Source organism: Chlorella variabilis, assembly GCF_000147415.1.
Source record: "Chlorella variabilis unplaced genomic scaffold CHLNCscaffold_3, whole genome shotgun sequence".
In the NCBI taxonomy this organism is placed as follows: domain Eukaryota; kingdom Viridiplantae; phylum Chlorophyta; class Trebouxiophyceae; order Chlorellales; family Chlorellaceae; genus Chlorella; species Chlorella variabilis.
In genome coordinates this window covers 2,005,851-2,023,318 of record NW_005435085.1, presented here as the reverse complement: position 1 = coordinate 2,023,318, position 17,468 = coordinate 2,005,851, and the positions used below count along the sequence as shown (strand labels likewise).

The window sequence follows — 17,468 nt, the reverse complement described above, 5'->3', positions numbered from 1 at the left end:
TGGTCGCACGCCCACAGCCAGAGTCGCCCCTCCCCTGTAATTCGGCCACCCAACCATCACCACCATGGGCAACCCGCGCGTGTTCTTCGATGTGAGTAGCCAAGGATTCTGCTCTTGACTGTAGGCCAGCGGTCTGGCCCCCGATGGCGTTCGATCAGCAGCATGGATGGTTCCGGCATGCTGTTGGCGATCCCCCTGCCTGGTTGTCTGTGCTGCCAACCAACCCCAGCGTTGTTGCCTTGCCTGCAGGTGACTGCGGGTGAGTGGCTGGTGGCCGCGCCGCCACGCCGGCGGCGATCACCGGTCGCGCGATGCGAGCGGCACGGCTCTGTTGCCGCAGCCGCGGGCGGCAGCGCACACCACTGCTGTCCAGCGCCAGTCCTGCACTCGGGCCTCCTCGGGGCCTTACCAAGCTACCACCCGCCCTTGCATCGCCTCTTCTCCTTGCCCCACTCTGGTTTCCGCCGCTACGCTGCCCCACGCGCGTCCGCCGCCGCAGGCTCCACGCCGCTGGGCCGCATCGTGATGGAGCTGCGCGCCGACGTGGTGCCCAAGACCGCGGAGAACTTCCGCTGCCTGTGCACCGGCGAGAAGGGCACCGGCCGCTCCGGCAAGCCGCTGCACTTCAAGGGGTCCACCTTCCACCGCGTCATCCCTCAGTTCATGTGCGCTGCCATCATCCCTGGGGTGGGGCTGTGCCGTGGCTGGGCGTGAATGCAGCAGGAGGTACAGCCTGGAGTGATACTACAGTGCTTATGGCGCGCCGCCTCTACCCATCACCCGTTGTTGCGCTTGTGCCGCTGCAGGTGCCAGGTGCCTAAGTAGCTCCACCAGCTGCCTCCCGTGTCTTATGGAGGTTGCCAGGCTGTGAAGTGTATGTTATTCACAGCAATGACGCGGGCCAGCTGTGGCAGCTGACCGGGCCTGGCCCGCGCTGCTGTTTATTTTGGCTGCACCGCAGGGTGGCGACTTCACCCGCGGCAACGGCACCGGGGGCGAGTCCATTTATGGCGAGAAGTTTGCTGACGGTCAGTAGCATCTAATGTGCCAGAGGCCTGGTTGGCAGATGGGAAGGGGTGCTTGGCAGGGTCCCAGGCGGCAGCCCGTAGGCTGCTTTCCCAACCCCTTGTGCCGCCCACAGTGGCTGAGCAAAGCGTCATGTCGTGTGCCTCTTCTTCTGCCGCTGCAGAGAACTTCCAGCTCAAGCACACCGGCGCCGGCGTGCTCAGCATGGCCAACGCGGGCCCCAACACCAACGGAAGCCAGTTCTTCCTGTGCACCGTGTCCACCCCCTGGCTGTGAGCCCGCCGCCCCGCGGTTTTTTTTTGCCTTCCAGCGCTTGCCCCCCACCTGCCTCCTCATCTCACGTCACTCTTCCCGCTGCCTGCTGCAGGGACGGCAAGCATGTGGTGTTTGGCCAAGTGGTGGAGGGCCTGGATGTGGTGAAGAAGGTCGAGAGCTACGGTGGGTGCCTTGCCCGTGCCTGTCCAGGGGGCAGAGAGTGCACTGCAGGCATGGGAACCGAGCCATTGCCACGCTCTTTGCACAGCCGGCCTGCCGACCCATTGTCCCGCCCTTGCTTGCGCCCCTGCCCTGCCACTGCAGGCTCCGGCAGCGGCAAGACCAGCCAGACCATCACCATCGCCGACTGCGGCCAGCTGTCCTGAGCAGGTAGCGGCACCTGATGCCAGAGGAGCAGTTGCGGCGCGCCCGGGCGGGCCCCGCCATTTTTGACGCTCTCCTGGATCTTCTGTTTCTGGACTGATGATTTTTGCAACGGGCTCCTCGCCGGGCCGGCGGGTGCTCTCGATCAAACACGATTGTGCAGCAGTAAACTCCAACGTCACCGGCAGGGAGGGCAGCAGAGGGGTGTGCTTGCTGGGAGGGGCGGGCAGTCCACTCGACCTGCGCGGCTGCAGCAATACACTTCCGGCCATGCTGAAGGATGCAATATGCTGCATGGTACGCTGTGGGGCTCCTCACCACATGTGCTTCCATTCCTGCACTGCCCAGGCAGTCTTGTGCGACAGGGTGTCTCGTCAGGGCGGCAGGCGCCCCCACACCCGGCGTGCGACAGCCTGTGGCAGGCAGCTGTCTTTAGCCCTCCACATGTGTTTTACCACCTGAGAGTGGACCTCATCGGCATTTCAAGCATCAAATGATCCGAAAGCCAACGTTCCACCGGAACCGCCTGCTGCCCATGGCGCCGCAACCGGTGAAGTACGCCGGCGCAGGACAGGTCGCCCGATGTGCCCATCCCCGCGCCCTGCCTCGTTGCCGGCCCAAAGGTTGCGTTGCTTTTGCAGCGCCCTGACTGTGCAACTGAGCTAGCCGTGAACACGGGAGCCGGTGGCGCCGCCCGTTTTGCGTGTCGAGCGAGCACCATGTCGCGCAAGCTGCTCCTAACAATCCTCTTCGGGACGCTGCTGGTCTGCTCCACCCTCACGCGGGCAGAGGAGGAGGTGGAGGTGGACGATGATGACGACGAGGAGGAGGAGGACGAGGACCGGGCCACGCTGATTGTGCGCCGCGTGGGTGAGCAACCATTTTCGGGGCTGGGTGCAGGCATCCGCATGATGGCTTCCCCAGCCTGGTGACGATCTGCGTGCCCACCCGCTCCAGTGAGCGGCCACAGGGCGCGATGGGCCAGGGAAGGGCGCCGCTGCCCGCCTGCCTCTGGGGCAAGAAGCCGCACGGCTGCCGCCGCCCCACCGCCCCCACCCTGCCAGCGCCGGTTTTCTGGCCGCCTGCCTGCCTGCAGTGGCTGACGAGCGGCCGCTGGAGGGCAAGCAGACGACGGTCACCATATCCATCTACAATGCAGGCAAAGCGTGAGTAGACAGCAGCGGCTGTTGATCGGCCCCTGCGAGAGCGGCATTACCACCTACTGCCGCTCACTTCCTCCTCACTTCTGCCTTCTGCTATGCGCCCCTGCCTGCAGCCCCGCCACCGGAGTCAAGCTCACCGAGGCCTCCTGGCCCCCCGAGGGCTTTGCGGTGGAGGGAGAGCTCACCGCCAGCTTTGACAGGATCCCAGAGGGCGCGAGCGTGCAGCACACGTGCGTGGGGAGGCAGGCCGCAGGCTGCCGCTGCAGCCTGCCCTGCTGCCGCCTCGTCCGCTGCTGCCCCTTCCGCTCCTGCTCGCTGCCTCTCGTGCTTTTGCCATCCTTTTTGTTGCTGCCCTCCGCTTCTGTCCTCGTGCTGCCTCTTCTGTTGCCACTTCCGCGCTGCTGCCAGCGGCTGCTCCAAGGGGCCTGCCTGCTGCCCCGTGCCACATGCTGTGCTGCAGGTACAAGCTGACTGGAAAGGAGGCCTCCACTGTGCGCGTCCCAGGCACCGTTGTCACCTACACTCCCGCCGAGGACGAGCCTGCGCAGGTGCGAGCGGGCTGTGCTGCTGCTTCCCAGGCCCTGCCCGTAGGCAGCTCCCTGCCTGCCCTTCCCACTCCTTGGCATGCTACCCCATGCCAGCTGCCCGCCTCGCCGCGCTCCCTCCGGCCACGCTTCGGGCGCGCCCGCGCCCCTCCTGCCGCGCTCCACATCAGTCGGCCCGGCCCGCCGCCGCCTGCCGCGCCGTGCAGACCACCGTGGGCGCCCAGCTGACGTTCCACACCTACACAATCCTGGAGAGCCTGACCGTCAAGGCGCTGGAGCTGGGAGCCACCGTGACCGGCGGCTCCTTCACCACGCCGCAGGACTGGCGGCGCGCCGCCTACGTGGCCGCCGCCCTCGGCGTGGGCCTCTTTGGCTACCGCAGCTACACCTCCATGGCCGGTGAGTGCGCCGGGGCTGCTGGGTGGGGCTGTGGGTGGGGCTGTGGAGCGTGTGCGGTACGTGGCGGCGTCCTTGCTGCGGCCCTGGGAGGAATGGCGCGCGGCCGCAAGGGACGGCGTGCCGCGCAAAGCGCAGCTGCGCCGCAGCGCAGCGCGGCTGCAACACATCCTAGCCCTTGAGCCCACCAGCTTGCGCACCTGCTGCGCTGACCCCTCTTGGCCCCTCGCCACCTCCCGCAGCTTCCAACGCCAGCCGCCGGCGTGCCAAGGCGCTGGCCGCCCTGGGCGAGCTCGAGAAGGACAAGTGAGGCGGCACCGGCGGTGGAGCACCGCGGCGGTCCAGCGCTGGCGCCGCCGGCGGATTTTTTCTGCGCCGCCTGGCCTGGCGGGCTGGCAGCTGTGGCAAGACGTACATGCCTCTCCGCTGTGCCTGCGCAGCGCTGATGCTTGCCTGCCTGCAGGCATGCCTGCCCAGGCATGCCTGCTGACACTTTGCAAACCAGAACCGTTTTCCTAAGCTCGTTTTTATCTCTTCCCGTCTTTTCTTGGACTGCCTCCTCGCGTTTGGCAGGACTGATCATTGCGTCGTGGCTTGCCTGCTGGGCATGTGTGCTTCTCCTGGCCCCAGTCTGTGACACACGGCTGGCAGAGCCAAGCTTGGGCAGATACATAGGGCGATCAACAGGCGCAGGCGCAAGGGCACGCACGGGCATTCAGCACACAAGCTTCTCTTCAGCTGTTGGGCAGCGGGCTCAGGTCTGCAAAAGTGTCGGGGGGGCTGCTGAGGCTGGGGGCACCAGGGGTGGCGCGCCCCTTCTCTGCACAAGGCGCTCCCTCCTCCTCAGCCGCTGGACTGGCAGTCTCATGGGGCACGCGGACGTCCGCTGCGGGCGCCAGCTGGCTGCCCGGCTCGGGGCTGTCCAGCCTGATCAGCACTTCGGGGCTGCCTGCCGCAGACCCCTGCATGGGCCAGCGCAGCGCAGGCAGCCCTCCCATGTGGCAGCTGGCGCCCCTCCCATCCCCAACGCTACCACTGACAGCTGACAGCCAAGCCCCATACCCGGCACCCCTGCTACTCCCAGCCATGCGGCAGCGGCAGCGGCAGCGGACGCTTCACTCGCCTGCTCCCCAGCCTCCGCCTCAATGTCCACAAGGAGAGGCTCAGGCGGCAGCGGGGCCTCCTGCAGCGCCTCATCCCCAGCCTCCTCCCGCAGCATCGCCTCGGCGGCTGCCCCGCCGGACAGCTTGTGGCGCAGGTGGAAGCGGTGCGCCGCATCAAGGAACTTCTGCCTCAGTGAGCCTCCTGCTGGCGGCCCGGCAGGTAAAGGAACGCGCTCCGAGCGGGATTGCTCCAAGTGCTGTCCCACGGCTGCGGCATGGCGCTGCAAGTAGCGCCGCCCGCCCAGTGCCAGGATGGACAGCATGACCACGCCAGCCAGCAGCCACTTGACGCTCTCCCGGGTGATGAACCTGCCGCTGGGGTTGCTGGCGCCCAGGCACTCGGCATCGTCCACACGCACCAGCCTGCATGGCAAGGAAGCAAGGAACGACGAACTTCAGATGACTGGCATCAACTTTCATCGCAGGAGGCCTTTTTGGCTGATGAAGCAAGGCGCGCACCTAAGCCTGCCGGTGCTGACATCTCCCACAAACACCGAGCAGTTGGCGCAGGCGATGCTCTTGATGCTGCTTCCAAACTGCGCCTCTGCTGCGGGGCCGTCGGCGGCCCCTGGCTCGCCGCAGCGGCCCGCCAGGGTGGACACCTGCTTGGTGGCGGCGTCGATCTGCCGGATGCAGGCGTTGCCCGTATCTGCCACTGCGAGGTGGCCGTGCGGCATCTGGCAGATGGCCGACGGCCGGTTGAACAGGGCTGGCTGGCCAGCTGGCCCTTCAGGGCCGTCACGGTAGCCAGGCGTGCCATCCAGCCCCGCCACCGTCTCCCACGTTCCTGCAAGCAGCACTACACTCCAACGCCTCAGCGGGGCAGGAGGCGGCCGCCCTGCTGGAGCGGCAACAGGCTGGGCACCCATGATTACCCGTGTCCAGCGCAATGCGGCCCACGGTGTGCCTCGACGTATCCACCGCATACACTGCAGGCACAGAGCAGGTGTGGCAGCAGCAGGTCAGGTGCGGCATTCACGCTTGCAACCTGTGCCGAGGGCATTACCGTGCTCAGCACAGCGAGGCTCACCGTAGTGGGGCCCTCGAGGGTCATCCACAGCTATGTTGTGAAACCTGCATCAGAGCAGCAGCAGCAGCAGCAGGATCAGTCGCAGTCCGCCAGGCGACGCGCTGCCGGGGGAGCCACACTGCAGCAGCGGCAGCAACCCAACCTGCCAGAGCCTGGGACGGCCTCCACCGTCAGCACTGTGGTGTTGCTCGACATGGGTGCGTGTCTGGCTGCCACTGGGCGCGCCAGAGCCACCGCCACCAGCGCGGCCGCCAGCAGGCGGGCAGCCAGCCTCGGCATGGTAGTGGTGCCCTGCTACAGCTCAGGGGACAGCACAGAGTAGGACGCGTGCTGCGCTGAGTACTGAGTACAACAGGAGCTGATGGCTGGGCAGTGGAAGGTGGAGAGACTTTCTTTTGCTGACGTGCAGGAGTGGCACCCACACCATTGGCAGAGTTCGCCCCTGCAGGCACCAAATTGGTGCAGTCCAACCCTCTAGTCCACACGGCCAGGCCAGGCAACACAGCCAGCACAGCCCCGTGTTGCGAAACCCTGCCTCGACTTTTGCGAGGCTTCCAAATGTCTGCTTCTGCTTCGAATGGCTCCAACCTGCTGCTGGCAGCTCTGCTTGCTGCCCTCGACGTCGCCCATGCCGCCATGCTCCCCGCCGCTAGCCAGCCCGTCTTTGCCCGTCGCCTGCCAAGCGATGCGGAGGTCAAGGCCCTGGAGCAGCGGCTGAACTACAACTTCAACAATACATGGGGTCTGAAACTGGCTCTGGTGCACCCGTCCTATGGCGAGCTGAACAATGCCAGGTGCGGCGGCGCATGGCGGCTTTCCAGGGTGCCAGGCCGTCTCCCGCTGCTTGTGTGGGATGCTGCTGCTGTGCCGTGCGTCCTAATCTCCTCGGAACGCTGCATCATGCTGCCTCAAGCAAGCGCCTCAGCCCTTCCCTGCCCTGCCTGCCTGTCCGCCTGAGCCCTTTCGATGCAGGCTGACCTGGCTGGGCGATGCTGTGCTGGGTGCGGCTGTGTCTGACCTCCTGTACCAAGCCCTGCCTGATGCCACCATTGCTGGCCTGCACGACCACCGCATGGCCATCGTGCGGCGCAAGGCCTGCGCGGCAGCTGCCAGGAAGCTGGGCCTAGACCGGCTGCTGGTGGTGGGCAAGGGGTACGAGGGCGCTGAGCCGACCATGGCCATGCTCGCAGGCGAGCGCTGCCGCCGCCATGTAATGAGCTGGCCGGAAAGCCGAGCATGCCCCGACATGTCCCTCTGTCCTGCTGTCCCACTCCTGCTGTCCCACTTGGGAGCCAGTGATGGCGGATGTGTCCTGTCTGCCTGGACGGAACCACAGGCTGCCAGAGGCAGCTTGCTCGAGGCAGCGCTGCTGAGATGGCGATCTGCCGCCCTGCCCTGCCAAGCTTCGCTGCCGCTGGCCCTGCCCTGCAGAGTGCTTTGAGGCGGTGTGGGGTGCCATCTACGAGGATGCCGGCTTCCAGCTGGGGCCCATGAAGAAGGTGTATGCAGCGCTGTTCCCATTGGGGCTGTTGCCACCGGCGCAGCTGGCCTGAAGGGTTGGGCCATGCTCACCGCAAAGCCCCCGTGGACTCCCCCCGCCTACTTGCTGCTGGTTGTTCTCAGATGCATGCCGCCTGCTAGTGTGCCCATCCCTAGACGGTCAGCAACAAGAAGTTCAAATCGGCACACATGGATACATGTAGATTTCGGCAGGACGAGAAGGGGTCGAGCGACCACAGCATGTGGGCGAAATGCAGGTGCGGACAGGGTCCAACGCGATCACAGCCGCGCCCGGAAATGGTTGCAACAGGCAGTGCGCGCCACTGCCGCCACTCCACCTCGTTGCAAGTTGTCCATCATCAACAGCCTTGGTAAAGTGAATTTCCACTCCGTCTGGACAGCAGGGCCCTGTTTCTGTCTCCGGAACATAGTTCCATGTTTCAGGGACGGTTCAATGCGTAGAGCGCCGAAGAAACGTTGAGATGAAACTGGGAGGGCATGGCATTCGCACATGAAACTGGACGGGGCGGGTAAAGGTGTCAGCAACCCTCTGGCCTCCCCTCACACCCGCTCGGCTGCCTGCTGCGCCAGCTGCTGCAGCGCCAGCATGCCCGCCGCCGCGGCAGGAAGCTGCGTGGCCGCGCCGCCCGGCCCGGCTTCCCACTGCTCCCGGTTCTTGCCCGTGTAGCAGCCGATCATGTATCGGCCCGAGGGGTCCAGCATGAAGTGGGTGACCAGCTTGGCCTTGATGTTGAGCGGCGCCAGCAACCATGTCAGCATCGCAAAGCTGAGCAGGTCCACTGCAGTGCCGGGCGAGGGTCAGGGACAGGAGGGAAGGTCAGGGTCAGCAGCAGGAGCGAGAAATGACGAGCGCGATACAGCAGCAGGAGGTTGCTCCAGCCTCCGCTGCATGGCTGGCATGGGGTCGCCGCCAGGTGCCGAGGCGCACCCGATGACAGCTTGCTGGCCAGGAAGCCGCGCCAGAAGGAGTGCGGCAGGCGGAAGAAGGTGGTGAAAAAATCGGCGGTGCTGCCAGTGTCCAGCTGGCACAGCAGCTCCATGCCAAACACCTGGAAGGAGGTCTGCAGGGGAGCGGGTAGGGAAAGAAGCAAGAATGGAGCCCGGTCAGGTGGAGGTGCAGCAGAGGCGGTGGTGGAGAGCCAGGTGAAGGGCACGCTGGCCGGCAGCTGGCGCTCTTGCTGGCGTTGGCGTGATGGGCTTGCTGCCGCGCCACGCGCGCATACCTGGCGGCGCCGCTCCTGCGTCCACAGCGCCTCCCACACATACCGCACTGCGGCCGCACTGCTGGGCTGCTCCTGCAGCGCCAGCTGGACGGCCCGCGCCGTGGCGGGCGCCTCGCGCAGGCTCCGGGTGATGCTGTACCCGGTGGCTGCAGGCAGGGGCATCAGAGGAGGGGACGGGCATGGACAGGGCTGCGTGTGTTACCTCTTGCCATCTTCAGAAATTGCCACAGTGCTGGCGCAGCCCCTGCCGAGGCCGCCCAGCCAAACAGCACCACACCACCGTGCACACACACTGCGCACCGGGGTGCACCAGGCTTGCCGCCGCGCCGTACGCCGCAACGGGCTGGTCTGGCAGCGGCAGCGGGCCGCCCACGGGGATGTAGCTCCACTCCTCCTCGTGCACCTCCTTCACCTGCCACGCGCAGGAGCGCAGCCGCAGCGCGGCCATGCCGGTCGGCTCGGCACGAGCATGCGCAAGTGCATTGTGGTTTTCTGGCGGGTGAGAAGGCTGGGCACCACCTGTCCGCCGCCCAATGTATGCCGCTGCTAGCCTGCCGACTCCCCTACCTCCCCGCCCAAGCCCACACACCACGCACAACCAGCCAGCCTCCCAGCAGCCCCACCTCGATGCCCAGCGCGCGGCAGCGCCGCTCCAGCCGCCGCTTGAGGGTGGCAAACGGCATGGCTGGCCGCGCCACCAGGCAGGTCTCCTCCAGAAACACGCGGTTGCCGCCCAGCGGCATGGCATACAGGAACGACGGCACCTCCGCCTCCGTGCCCCACAGGCCATCCTTGCCGTGCTGGCTCTTGCCGGGCTGCTGCCTGCGGCACGGGGCGGGCGCACGAGCAGCGGCGGCGCGCCGCACATCAGCATGGCTGGGGCCGTGGCGTGTCGCCGCCAGCATGGGCAAGGCAGGGCTGGCCTGGCCCTCGGGGCAAGGCCTCCACCCTGGCAGACACCCCACCACCACGCCCAGGCATGCGCGCACCGGTTGGCGGTACCGTCGTACAGGCCGGTGTGGTGCCGCCTAAAGTCCATGAAGAGCATGGCGTCTGTGGGGTAGCTGTCGCCATACCCCTCCACCTCTGCCTCGATGCCATACGCGGTCTGCGCCGCCACCGGCGGTACACCTGCCTCGTACTTCAGCAGCTTGCCGGCGGCCTGCCCCGAGGCGAGCACCGCCAGGCGGCAGCTCAGCCGCCGGCCGTCGGCCAGGCCCAGGTGGGCGGACTGGTCGCTGGGCGATGAGCTGGCATCCGCCACCTCAGCTTCCAGGTAGGCCACGCCCGCCGCCGCGCAGCGAGCCACCAGGTGCTCGCGCAGGCGGCGGCGGCAGACGCGTCCGTACGGCCGCCCCACTCGCACCGCCTGCTGCTCCTTGAAGAAGCACACCGCGTCGTCCCACACTGCAGATTGGTGTAAAGCGGGGGCGGACGGGCAGGTGAGGCACAGGGGTGAGAGGCACAACAAGCAGGCCCTTGCATGCTGGCACCTGCCCGCTGTGAGCCAGCAGCGCTGCAGCCAAGCAGAGCTGGCAATCCTCTCCCTGCCACTGCATCCCCCAGCAGCATCCATCCCGCACCCTGCACCGCTTCGGACGGCCCACAACCGACCCGCGGCTCCCAGCGGCCGCCAACCACCACCCTGCACCAAGCGCCAGCACACCAGCAGCCGCCCACCTGTGTCCAGCGTGTGCTCCAGGCCAAGGTCCTTGAATTCGTCCAGCCACACACCGTAGTTGTTCACAAACTTGCTCTCCGGGCTGACCAGCACCACGCTGAGCCCCTGCTGCGCCAGCTCAGCCGCCAGCGCCAGGCCCGCGGGCCCCGCGCCCACCACCGCCACGTCGGCGGTGGCGGCGGCATCAAAGGCCGGCAGCACAGAGCCCAGCGCCGGCTGCTCCGGGTCCTGCTTCTGGGCCTGCTGCACCACCAGGGGTGCCTCGTGCGCGCCCTCGCGGCTGGGCTGGTTGGCGTCGGTGCGCGCGCTGCGTGGTGCCATCGGCTGCGGTGCAGGCACCGACGTCTCTACAGTGGCGGCGGCCTGGGCAGGCAGCCGGCGGGCCCTCTGCGCCCTGCGGCGGTGGCTGCTGCTGCTCAGGCCGGCGCAGCTCCTGCTGGTCTCGCTGCAAGAAGCCCGGTGGCAGCGGCCGGCCTGCCCCGAGGGTGCGACGCACTGCTGGGCGGCTTGAAGCGCCATCGGCATTGCTACAATTGCACACTAGGCTCGGTGGCTCAAACCAGCACCAGAAAATAAGCCAGGCTGAAGCAGATAACAGGGACGAAACGTGAAATGCAACGACCCAGCTGTTTACAAGGTGAAATGGGAGCCAACAGATCCGCAAGGCGCTGCGTAACCTCATACATCCTGGCGCCCCTATCTGTACTTGCAGTGTACGGCATCGGGCGCGGAAACATGCTCACGTCAGAGCTTTACAACACGCTCCTGCCCAGCCGCCTGTGTGCACTTTTTCTCAGTTCATCTGCATCTTGAAAGCCTTTTCTGGGTCTTGCAAGAGCCCAAACACCATGCTGCAGACCTGCCCCGCTCCCAGGGCAAGCTCACTCAGGCCGCCAGTCAGAGCCCCGCGATGCCACTGCACAGTGTCTGCGGCGTGCAGGGAGGCGCAGCCGGCGGGGAGGCAGGCGCCGCCTCTCCCGCCGCAAGGCCCCTCCCTGCTCGAGCGCCTGCGCGGCATCGCGCTGGCGGGCGCCCTCTCCGCCACCCTGTGCCTCGCGCCCATGGCCCCCGGGGCGCACGCTCAGAGCTCTGCTGTCATCAGCAACGACACACCGGTGGTTGACCTGGCGCGAGTGGTGCCCGCCGGCCGGCTGGAGGGCCTCCAGCAGCAGCTGCGCGATCTGGAGAGGTGGGTTGAGCCACCGCAATGGCCTGGATGACTGCCGGGGGGCGTCTGGGAGGATACACCCGACCGCAAACTGCTCGAGGAAGAGGAAGGGACACCAACGTCAGCCCCGTGCCGAGCCTGGCATGAGCGAGTTGGGGGGCGCTGCCCTGTTTCCCAACTCATCCCCCGCCTCCCCATCCTGCCTGCTCCCTCTCCTGCCCGTCTGCAGCGAGACGGGGTGGCGCGTGCGCATGCTGACGCGCTATGGAGGGGACGGTCCCAGCGTGGAGCAGATCAGGGCTGGGTGGAAAGTAGACGACAAGACGGTGGTCGTCTTCGTGGACCCATCCTGTGAGCATCCGCAGCATCCACAGCAGGGCAGCCGCCAGGGTGGACCTCTCCTGCAGGCCCCGGCTCTGCTGCCGGCACGGCTTGCACCGGCAGGGCGGGTGGATGCAGGGCAGCGGGCCTTGCTCTAGACATCCCAACACGTTTGCCCACCTGCTGCACCTTCCCACCCACCCCACCTTCCTGCGCACCCGCAGCCCCCAACATCATGAACTTTAAGTTTGGGCGGGACGTGCGCGAGGTGCTGCGCCCCCAGTTCTTCACAGAGCTGCAGGGGCGCTATGGCAACATGTTCAACGTGAGGCCCGGAATGGGTGCCGCCCTGCCGTGCTTGGCCGTGCATTGTTGGGTCGCGCTATGGAGGCATGCATGCTGGGGCCTGCGATGGTTGGGCCGCCACACCCGGAGGCATGGCTGTGCTTGTTTATGCCATGGACGCAGCCTTCCCCCTTCGGCCAGGCCTGGGCCGTGCGTTTTGCCCGCTGCGCCCCGCCGCCGACCTCGCGGAATGGGGGGCTCCAAATCCTGTGCAGGTGCGGGAGCAGGGCGAGAGCGCTGCGGTCCTCAGCATGATGGACTCGCTGACGGGCTGCCTGGCGCAGGGCGGCTGCTTTGCGGTGCCGGGCCTGTCCATGGACCACTACCTGTTCACGCTGGCGCTGTCGGTGGCGGGGGGCGTGGTCGCGGGCTCCGCGGCGCGGCTGGAGCCGCAGGGCTTTGTGCAGCGCCGCGGCGTCTGGGTCCTGCTCTTCGCCCCGCTCTGGGCCACGCTCTTCATCAACTTTGGCTTGGTGAGCGGGGCTGCACACACGCGCGCAGAGAACCGCGCACTTGCCGCCCGCCTGGTTGTCCCGAGAAGCACCGAGTGTATGGTACCACAAGCACGCTCAGCTGCTGCACCGTGCTGCGCTCGTGCTCTGCGTGCCCCAACCCTCCTCTCCCTCACCCTGCCTGCCTGCAGGGACCAGTGATCTCCCGCACCTCCGACATCATGCCCCTGCTGGGCAACGTGGCGGGCTTTGCGGCGGCAGCCGTCGCCGTGGGCTACCAAAACAAGATTGCAGAGGCCACGGGCCTGACTGTGGATGAGCAGGATGCCTGAGCGTTCGCTGGTACGCTGCAAGGGGAACAGCGCCTGCCAGCACTCGGTCCCCCTCCCTGTTCCATTCAACCTGATGAGTCTGATGCACCTGCCTGCACCTTGCTGGCGTGCCAGGTGCACACCCAGTTTTGGTTTATTCACACTTGAAAATCGAGACCCTTGTTTCATGTCCTCTATATATGTACTGATTGCCCATGTGCCTCTCGTTTGATTGATGTGTTATCTGCCCATACTTTGCCCTGCCTAGTAATGCACTCGTGATTGATGCTGGCCAATGTAAAGCTAGCTCACTGGTCCCGGCGCCTGCCTGTCCCCGCCCCAGCGCTCATGTGCCATGAGCTTCGCGGCAGCAGACTGTGTCAAGGTACTTGCAATGCTGCAGCTGCCTTGAAAACCGTGCAAGACATGTCGCCAACAGGGTATAGATAGCAACAGACAACCGAGAAGGGCGAAAAGAAGCGACAATCAATCAAGGGTTGAGCCTTGGGGAAGGCGGGGGGGGCTGGCGCCCCGGGGCGCACCACTAGGCAATACGGCTGCTCTAGGTGGCAGCGGGGCTGGAAACAAGCCCGGGCAGCTTTGGTCAGGCCGCACCACCATCGCACGCATCAACAAAGGCCGGACCATCACAGGATTCCGTTGAGCACTCGCTGGTAGTAATCGTACTGCCTGGTACGCCACGCATCCAGGCTGTCGCTGATCAGGCCCAGCACCACCTCCACAAGCTGCACATGGCACACGTGAAGCGAAAGGCAGGGCAGCAAACGAGTCAGGCATACATGGGACGATGGCAAAATCTAGGAGGGCGCAGGAGGGGCAGGGGCAAGGCGTATGGCGCCCTTTGGCTCGCCCAGGCTCAGGGGAGCGCGCACCTGCGGCTCCGGCAGCGTCAGGTGGAACCGCTTCTTCAGGCCCTGCACCGCCATCACGCAGCTCTTGAAGCAGGGGCACCCGCTGCCTGCAGGCGGGGGGCGCATTGGCGCATGGGTCAGGGGCTGGAGACAGTAGGGGTGGCCGGCCGACATCCCACCACGACCAGCCGGCCCTCCACGCCCAGCCACTGCCATACTGCCGTCTTGACTGCTTCTGTTGAACCCAGCAATAGGCAAGGTTTGCCTGCCACCATCCTGGTGCGCCCTGCCAGGCTCACATCCCCGCCCCCTACTCACCCTGCATCATCTCCACCAGCAGCAGGATGCGGTCGGCGTGCTTGCGCAGCGCCAGGAAGCCCTGGATCATCAGCACCTGCGACGCAGCAAGGGGCGGGGCAGCGAAACCGTCGCAACACTAAACCTTAAGGCTGTGGTCATGACCGTAGCATGCGGACATCACTCAGGCCTTGTAGAACTCCAGCCGCCGCAGCAGCACAGCCTCCAGCCTCCACCGCGCCTGCCACCAGGCCCCGCTCCACCCCACCAAACCAGCAGAGCCGTCCAAAAATCGCTCGGCCTTCCCCCCAGCCTCCCAACCTTAGCCAGCCTTCCCATCCCTCGGGCCAAGCCATTCCAACCTTCTGCCCACCTTGAAGTAATCGAACAGCTCCGAGGCGCGCCCCTCGCTGTCCGACTCCATCACCTCCAGCAGCTCCCGAGTCAGCTTGAAGGGCGCCGACTCAAAGTTGACGCCGCCGGGGGAGTTGCTGCGGGTTGGTGGGGGGTGGGGGCAAGCGCGGGCAGGGTCAGACAAGCGCAGCGAGAGGGCGATGCGCGCGTGAAGCGGGCGGCGTGTGGAAAAACGCATGATACCAGAGCAGTGGAAGAGAATAGTGCCGACCGCTCACACACCTGAGCATGAATCCAAAGTCGATGTGGATGAGGTGGCCCTCGTCGTCCAGCAGGATGTTGCCGTTGTGCCTGCAAGCACAGAAACGAGGGAGGGAGGGAGGGAGGGAGGGAGGGAGGGAGGGAGGGAGGGAGGGAGAGCAAGGGGTGCTTTCATTCATTCAGGGTCCGAGGCACAGTGCAGCCATCAGCGTGTGCAGCGCTCACCTCCTCGACAGTCGCCAGGCAGGAACTACCAGGCTGGGCAAGCACAAGCGCAGGCAGCAAGCCATCAGCCACGCACACCCACACTGCTCCCCAGCACACCCCCAGCTGCCCACCTGTCCTTGATCTGCAGCAAGTAGCAGACCAGGGAGTAGCCGGCCAGCGACTCCACGAAGCAGCGCTGCGCCCGCTGGAAGGCGGCCGAGCCGACGCCAAACTTGGCGGCCAGGTGGTCGCGCAGGCTGCAACGCAGGAGGTGCAGGGGGTTGGGGAGTGGGCCTGGTGTGGAGGAGCGCTGGGGGGGATCATGGGAAGGGGCGATGGCACAGCCATGGCATCCTCGGCCTTATGAATGGCATGCAGCATGTTGGGGGTCCCTGCCACCCACCTGGTGCCGGGGGCGTGCTTGGACTTGAGGGCGTGGATGGAGGGGGCGTTGGGCACCATCTCAATGAGCGCAGTGCGGTTGCTGGTGGGCAGCACCTGCGCAGCAGGAGCAGAGAGGCGCAGCCGGGCGCTGTTGGAGTGGACAGAGTTAGCTGGCCCCGGTACCGCCGGCTGGCACCAACGGCACTTGGAGCCACTTCCAACAGGTGCGCCAGGCGCAAGCAGGCACGCGCCGCACCTCGTACGGCCGCAGCCACAGCGGCAGCTGCGCCTCGGCGAAGATCTCGTGTGCGGCGCGGATGAGCTGCATGGCCAGCAGCTCCTGCCGGCAGTCGTCCCCCGTCTTGACAATCACGCACCGCAGGTCCCACCCAGGCCGCCTGCAGGGGCGCGGGGATCGGCAGGGAGGCTGTGTGGTGCTGTTGCCATCAGGAGCTGGCTGCCTTGCCATGCCTGGGCCAGCCTGCAGTTCCTGCCAGGCGCCACCAACTCCTTTGCCGCCAGTACCGCCCGTAGAGCCCAGCCAGCCAGACAAGCTCACCTGCCGTGCGGGGACGCCGTCTGCACCCTTCCTTTCCGTGACGCCCACCGCTCGCCGTACGCAGCTTCCGCAACCTGCTTCCGCTGGGCCTCTTCACTGTCCAGCGCCGGGGCCTGCTTGCCGCCGCTGCCTGGGCCGCCGCTGGGCCCCGCGGGCCGCCACACCGGCAAGCATGCCACAGCGCCACCTGGCACCTGCAGCTGCTGGTGGTCTGCTGGCAAGCCTTGCTGCGGCCGCGGCGGCAGCGGCGACGAGCCCCGCGACCTCTGCTGCTGCTGCTGCTGCTGCGCTGCCACGTTCTGCTGTGCGGGCGGGGCGAGCGGGTGGGGCAGGTCCGGGGCTGGGAGCTTGTGCTGCTTGGCGACCTTGAGGATGGCCTCGTGCGAGGGCATGCGCTGGTGCTTGGCGGGCGTCTTGCGAATTGTCAGGTCTGGGGGCGGGCACAGGGGGTTGGCAGGAAACAGGGTGAATGGGCGTGGGCGTGGCTTGGCAGGCAAAACAGAAGCCCCAGCATCAAGCAGGGGCTGCGCAGGAGCAGGCACCCGCTGCAGCACAGCACCAGCTGCGCGTGCAGAGCGCGGACAGCGGGGCGGGGAGGTGGCCAGGCCAGGGACCGCTAGCTGCCAGGCATGAACAGTGGCTCACCCACGCCGCCCTGCACGGTGAAATGCACCCTGACGGCCGACCCCAGGCGAGGGTCCTCCTCGTCATCCCGGGTGGCCAGCTTGGTGTTGCACAGCTTGAAGAGCCCCAGCTTGCAGGCCCAGCTGCTGCGGTCGCAATGGTGCGGCGGCGCCCTGGACGCCGCATCCAGGCTGGCACGCCGCCGCTCGGCGCTGGCAGCAGCCAGGCTGGCACCGTCGGGGTGCTGCTGGCGAGGCGACTCGGAGCTGCCGGCGCCGCGTGCGGAGTGGAGGGGCGTGTCGTTCAGCACCTCTAGCCTCACCGCCACCAGCGGCACCTCTCCCCGCAGCCCAGCCAGCGCCGTCTCCAAGCCGCTGCTGAAGGTTTCCATCAGGTGTGCGTTGCTGCTGCTGGCGCTGGTGCGCGCAAGGGCCTCCACCGCCGCCGCCTTGGCTGCCGCGACCGGCGACTTGCTGCCGCCGATCCAGGTGCCGGCGCCGGGCAGCTTGCCGCACGGCTTCTGCTGCAGGCTGAGCGCCGGCAGCTGGGACTGCGCTGCGCTGGGCGGCTGCGCGTCCTGCTGCTGCCGCTGCTGCTCCTGCTGCTGCGCCTGTGGTGGCGGCGGGTGCGCCCCGAAATGCACGCTGCTGCTGGAGTTGGGCTCTGCCAGCAGCGCATCGCCCTCGCCCGACACGCCGTTGGGGCTGCCCAGCATGCCACTGCTGCACTCGCTCAAGCTGGGCACATCAGACACGGCGTCGAGGTCATCGGTCAGCCGCCGGGGCCGGGCCGGGCTGCCCGCGCCGCCGCCGCCGCCGCCGCCGCCCTGAGCCGGCGACCCCGGCCCCGCCAGCATGCCTGCGAACGACGGCTCGCTGGCCAGCGCGTCCCCGCTGCGCACGCTGTCGCGCGGGCTGCTGTCCCGC

General features: G+C 66.9%; 7 protein-coding genes across 7 annotated transcripts; 4 read left to right on the top strand and 3 right to left on the bottom strand.

Annotated features, from left to right (window-relative positions):
• Nucleotides 1-4: 4 nt before the first annotated feature.
• CHLNCDRAFT_29941 (hypothetical protein) lies at nt 5-1,847 on the top strand. Its single transcript, XM_005850959.1, has 6 exons — nt 5-95; nt 494-669; nt 959-1,028; nt 1,190-1,298; nt 1,394-1,464; nt 1,606-1,847. The coding sequence occupies exons 1-6, from the start codon at nt 65-67 to the stop codon at nt 1,665-1,667; spliced, it is 519 nt and encodes a 172-aa protein (XP_005851021.1). The 5' UTR covers nt 5-64; the 3' UTR covers nt 1,668-1,847.
• A 537-nt stretch (nt 1,848-2,384) lies between these two features.
• Nucleotides 2,385-4,079, top strand: CHLNCDRAFT_140871 (hypothetical protein; the record flags this gene model as incomplete). Its single annotated transcript, XM_005850958.1, has 6 exons — nt 2,385-2,535; nt 2,762-2,831; nt 2,942-3,058; nt 3,289-3,376; nt 3,580-3,772; nt 4,012-4,079. The coding sequence occupies 6 exons, from the start codon at nt 2,385-2,387 to the stop codon at nt 4,077-4,079; spliced, it is 687 nt and encodes a 228-aa protein (XP_005851020.1).
• Nucleotides 4,080-4,503: 424 nt separating this feature from the next.
• Nucleotides 4,504-6,241, bottom strand: CHLNCDRAFT_140870 (hypothetical protein; the record flags this gene model as incomplete). Its single annotated transcript, XM_005850673.1, has 6 exons — nt 4,504-4,731; nt 4,839-5,295; nt 5,392-5,719; nt 5,808-5,861; nt 5,963-6,006; nt 6,105-6,241. The coding sequence occupies 6 exons, from the start codon at nt 6,239-6,241 to the stop codon at nt 4,504-4,506; spliced, it is 1,248 nt and encodes a 415-aa protein (XP_005850735.1).
• Nucleotides 6,242-6,598: 357 nt separating this feature from the next.
• On the top strand, nt 6,599-7,515 carry CHLNCDRAFT_140869 (hypothetical protein; the record flags this gene model as incomplete). Its single annotated transcript, XM_005850957.1, has 3 exons — nt 6,599-6,756; nt 6,935-7,172; nt 7,396-7,515. 3 exons carry the CDS (start codon nt 6,599-6,601, stop codon nt 7,513-7,515), a joined length of 516 nt encoding a protein of 171 aa, XP_005851019.1.
• A 508-nt stretch (nt 7,516-8,023) lies between these two features.
• LCYE (hypothetical protein) lies at nt 8,024-10,708 on the bottom strand (the record flags this gene model as incomplete). The annotated part of the gene is made up of 7 exons (XM_005850672.1): nt 8,024-8,262; nt 8,412-8,544; nt 8,707-8,852; nt 9,007-9,118; nt 9,330-9,528; nt 9,696-10,113; nt 10,387-10,708. The coding sequence occupies 7 exons, from the start codon at nt 10,706-10,708 to the stop codon at nt 8,024-8,026; spliced, it is 1,569 nt and encodes a 522-aa protein (XP_005850734.1).
• Nucleotides 10,709-11,176: 468 nt separating this feature from the next.
• Nucleotides 11,177-13,297, top strand: CHLNCDRAFT_29935 (hypothetical protein). The gene is made up of 5 exons (XM_005850956.1): nt 11,177-11,576; nt 11,785-11,906; nt 12,101-12,201; nt 12,437-12,694; nt 12,865-13,297. Exons 1-5 carry the CDS (start codon nt 11,236-11,238, stop codon nt 13,003-13,005), a joined length of 963 nt encoding a protein of 320 aa, XP_005851018.1. The 5' UTR covers nt 11,177-11,235; the 3' UTR covers nt 13,006-13,297.
• A 334-nt stretch (nt 13,298-13,631) lies between these two features.
• Nucleotides 13,632-16,310, bottom strand: CHLNCDRAFT_34245 (hypothetical protein; the record flags this gene model as incomplete). The annotated part of the gene is made up of 9 exons (XM_005850671.1): nt 13,632-13,730; nt 13,878-13,963; nt 14,175-14,250; nt 14,527-14,644; nt 14,790-14,858; nt 15,107-15,232; nt 15,379-15,473; nt 15,616-15,757; nt 15,919-16,310. The coding sequence occupies 9 exons, from the start codon at nt 16,308-16,310 to the stop codon at nt 13,632-13,634; spliced, it is 1,203 nt and encodes a 400-aa protein (XP_005850733.1).
• Between the last annotated feature and the right edge of the window lie 1,158 nt (nt 16,311-17,468).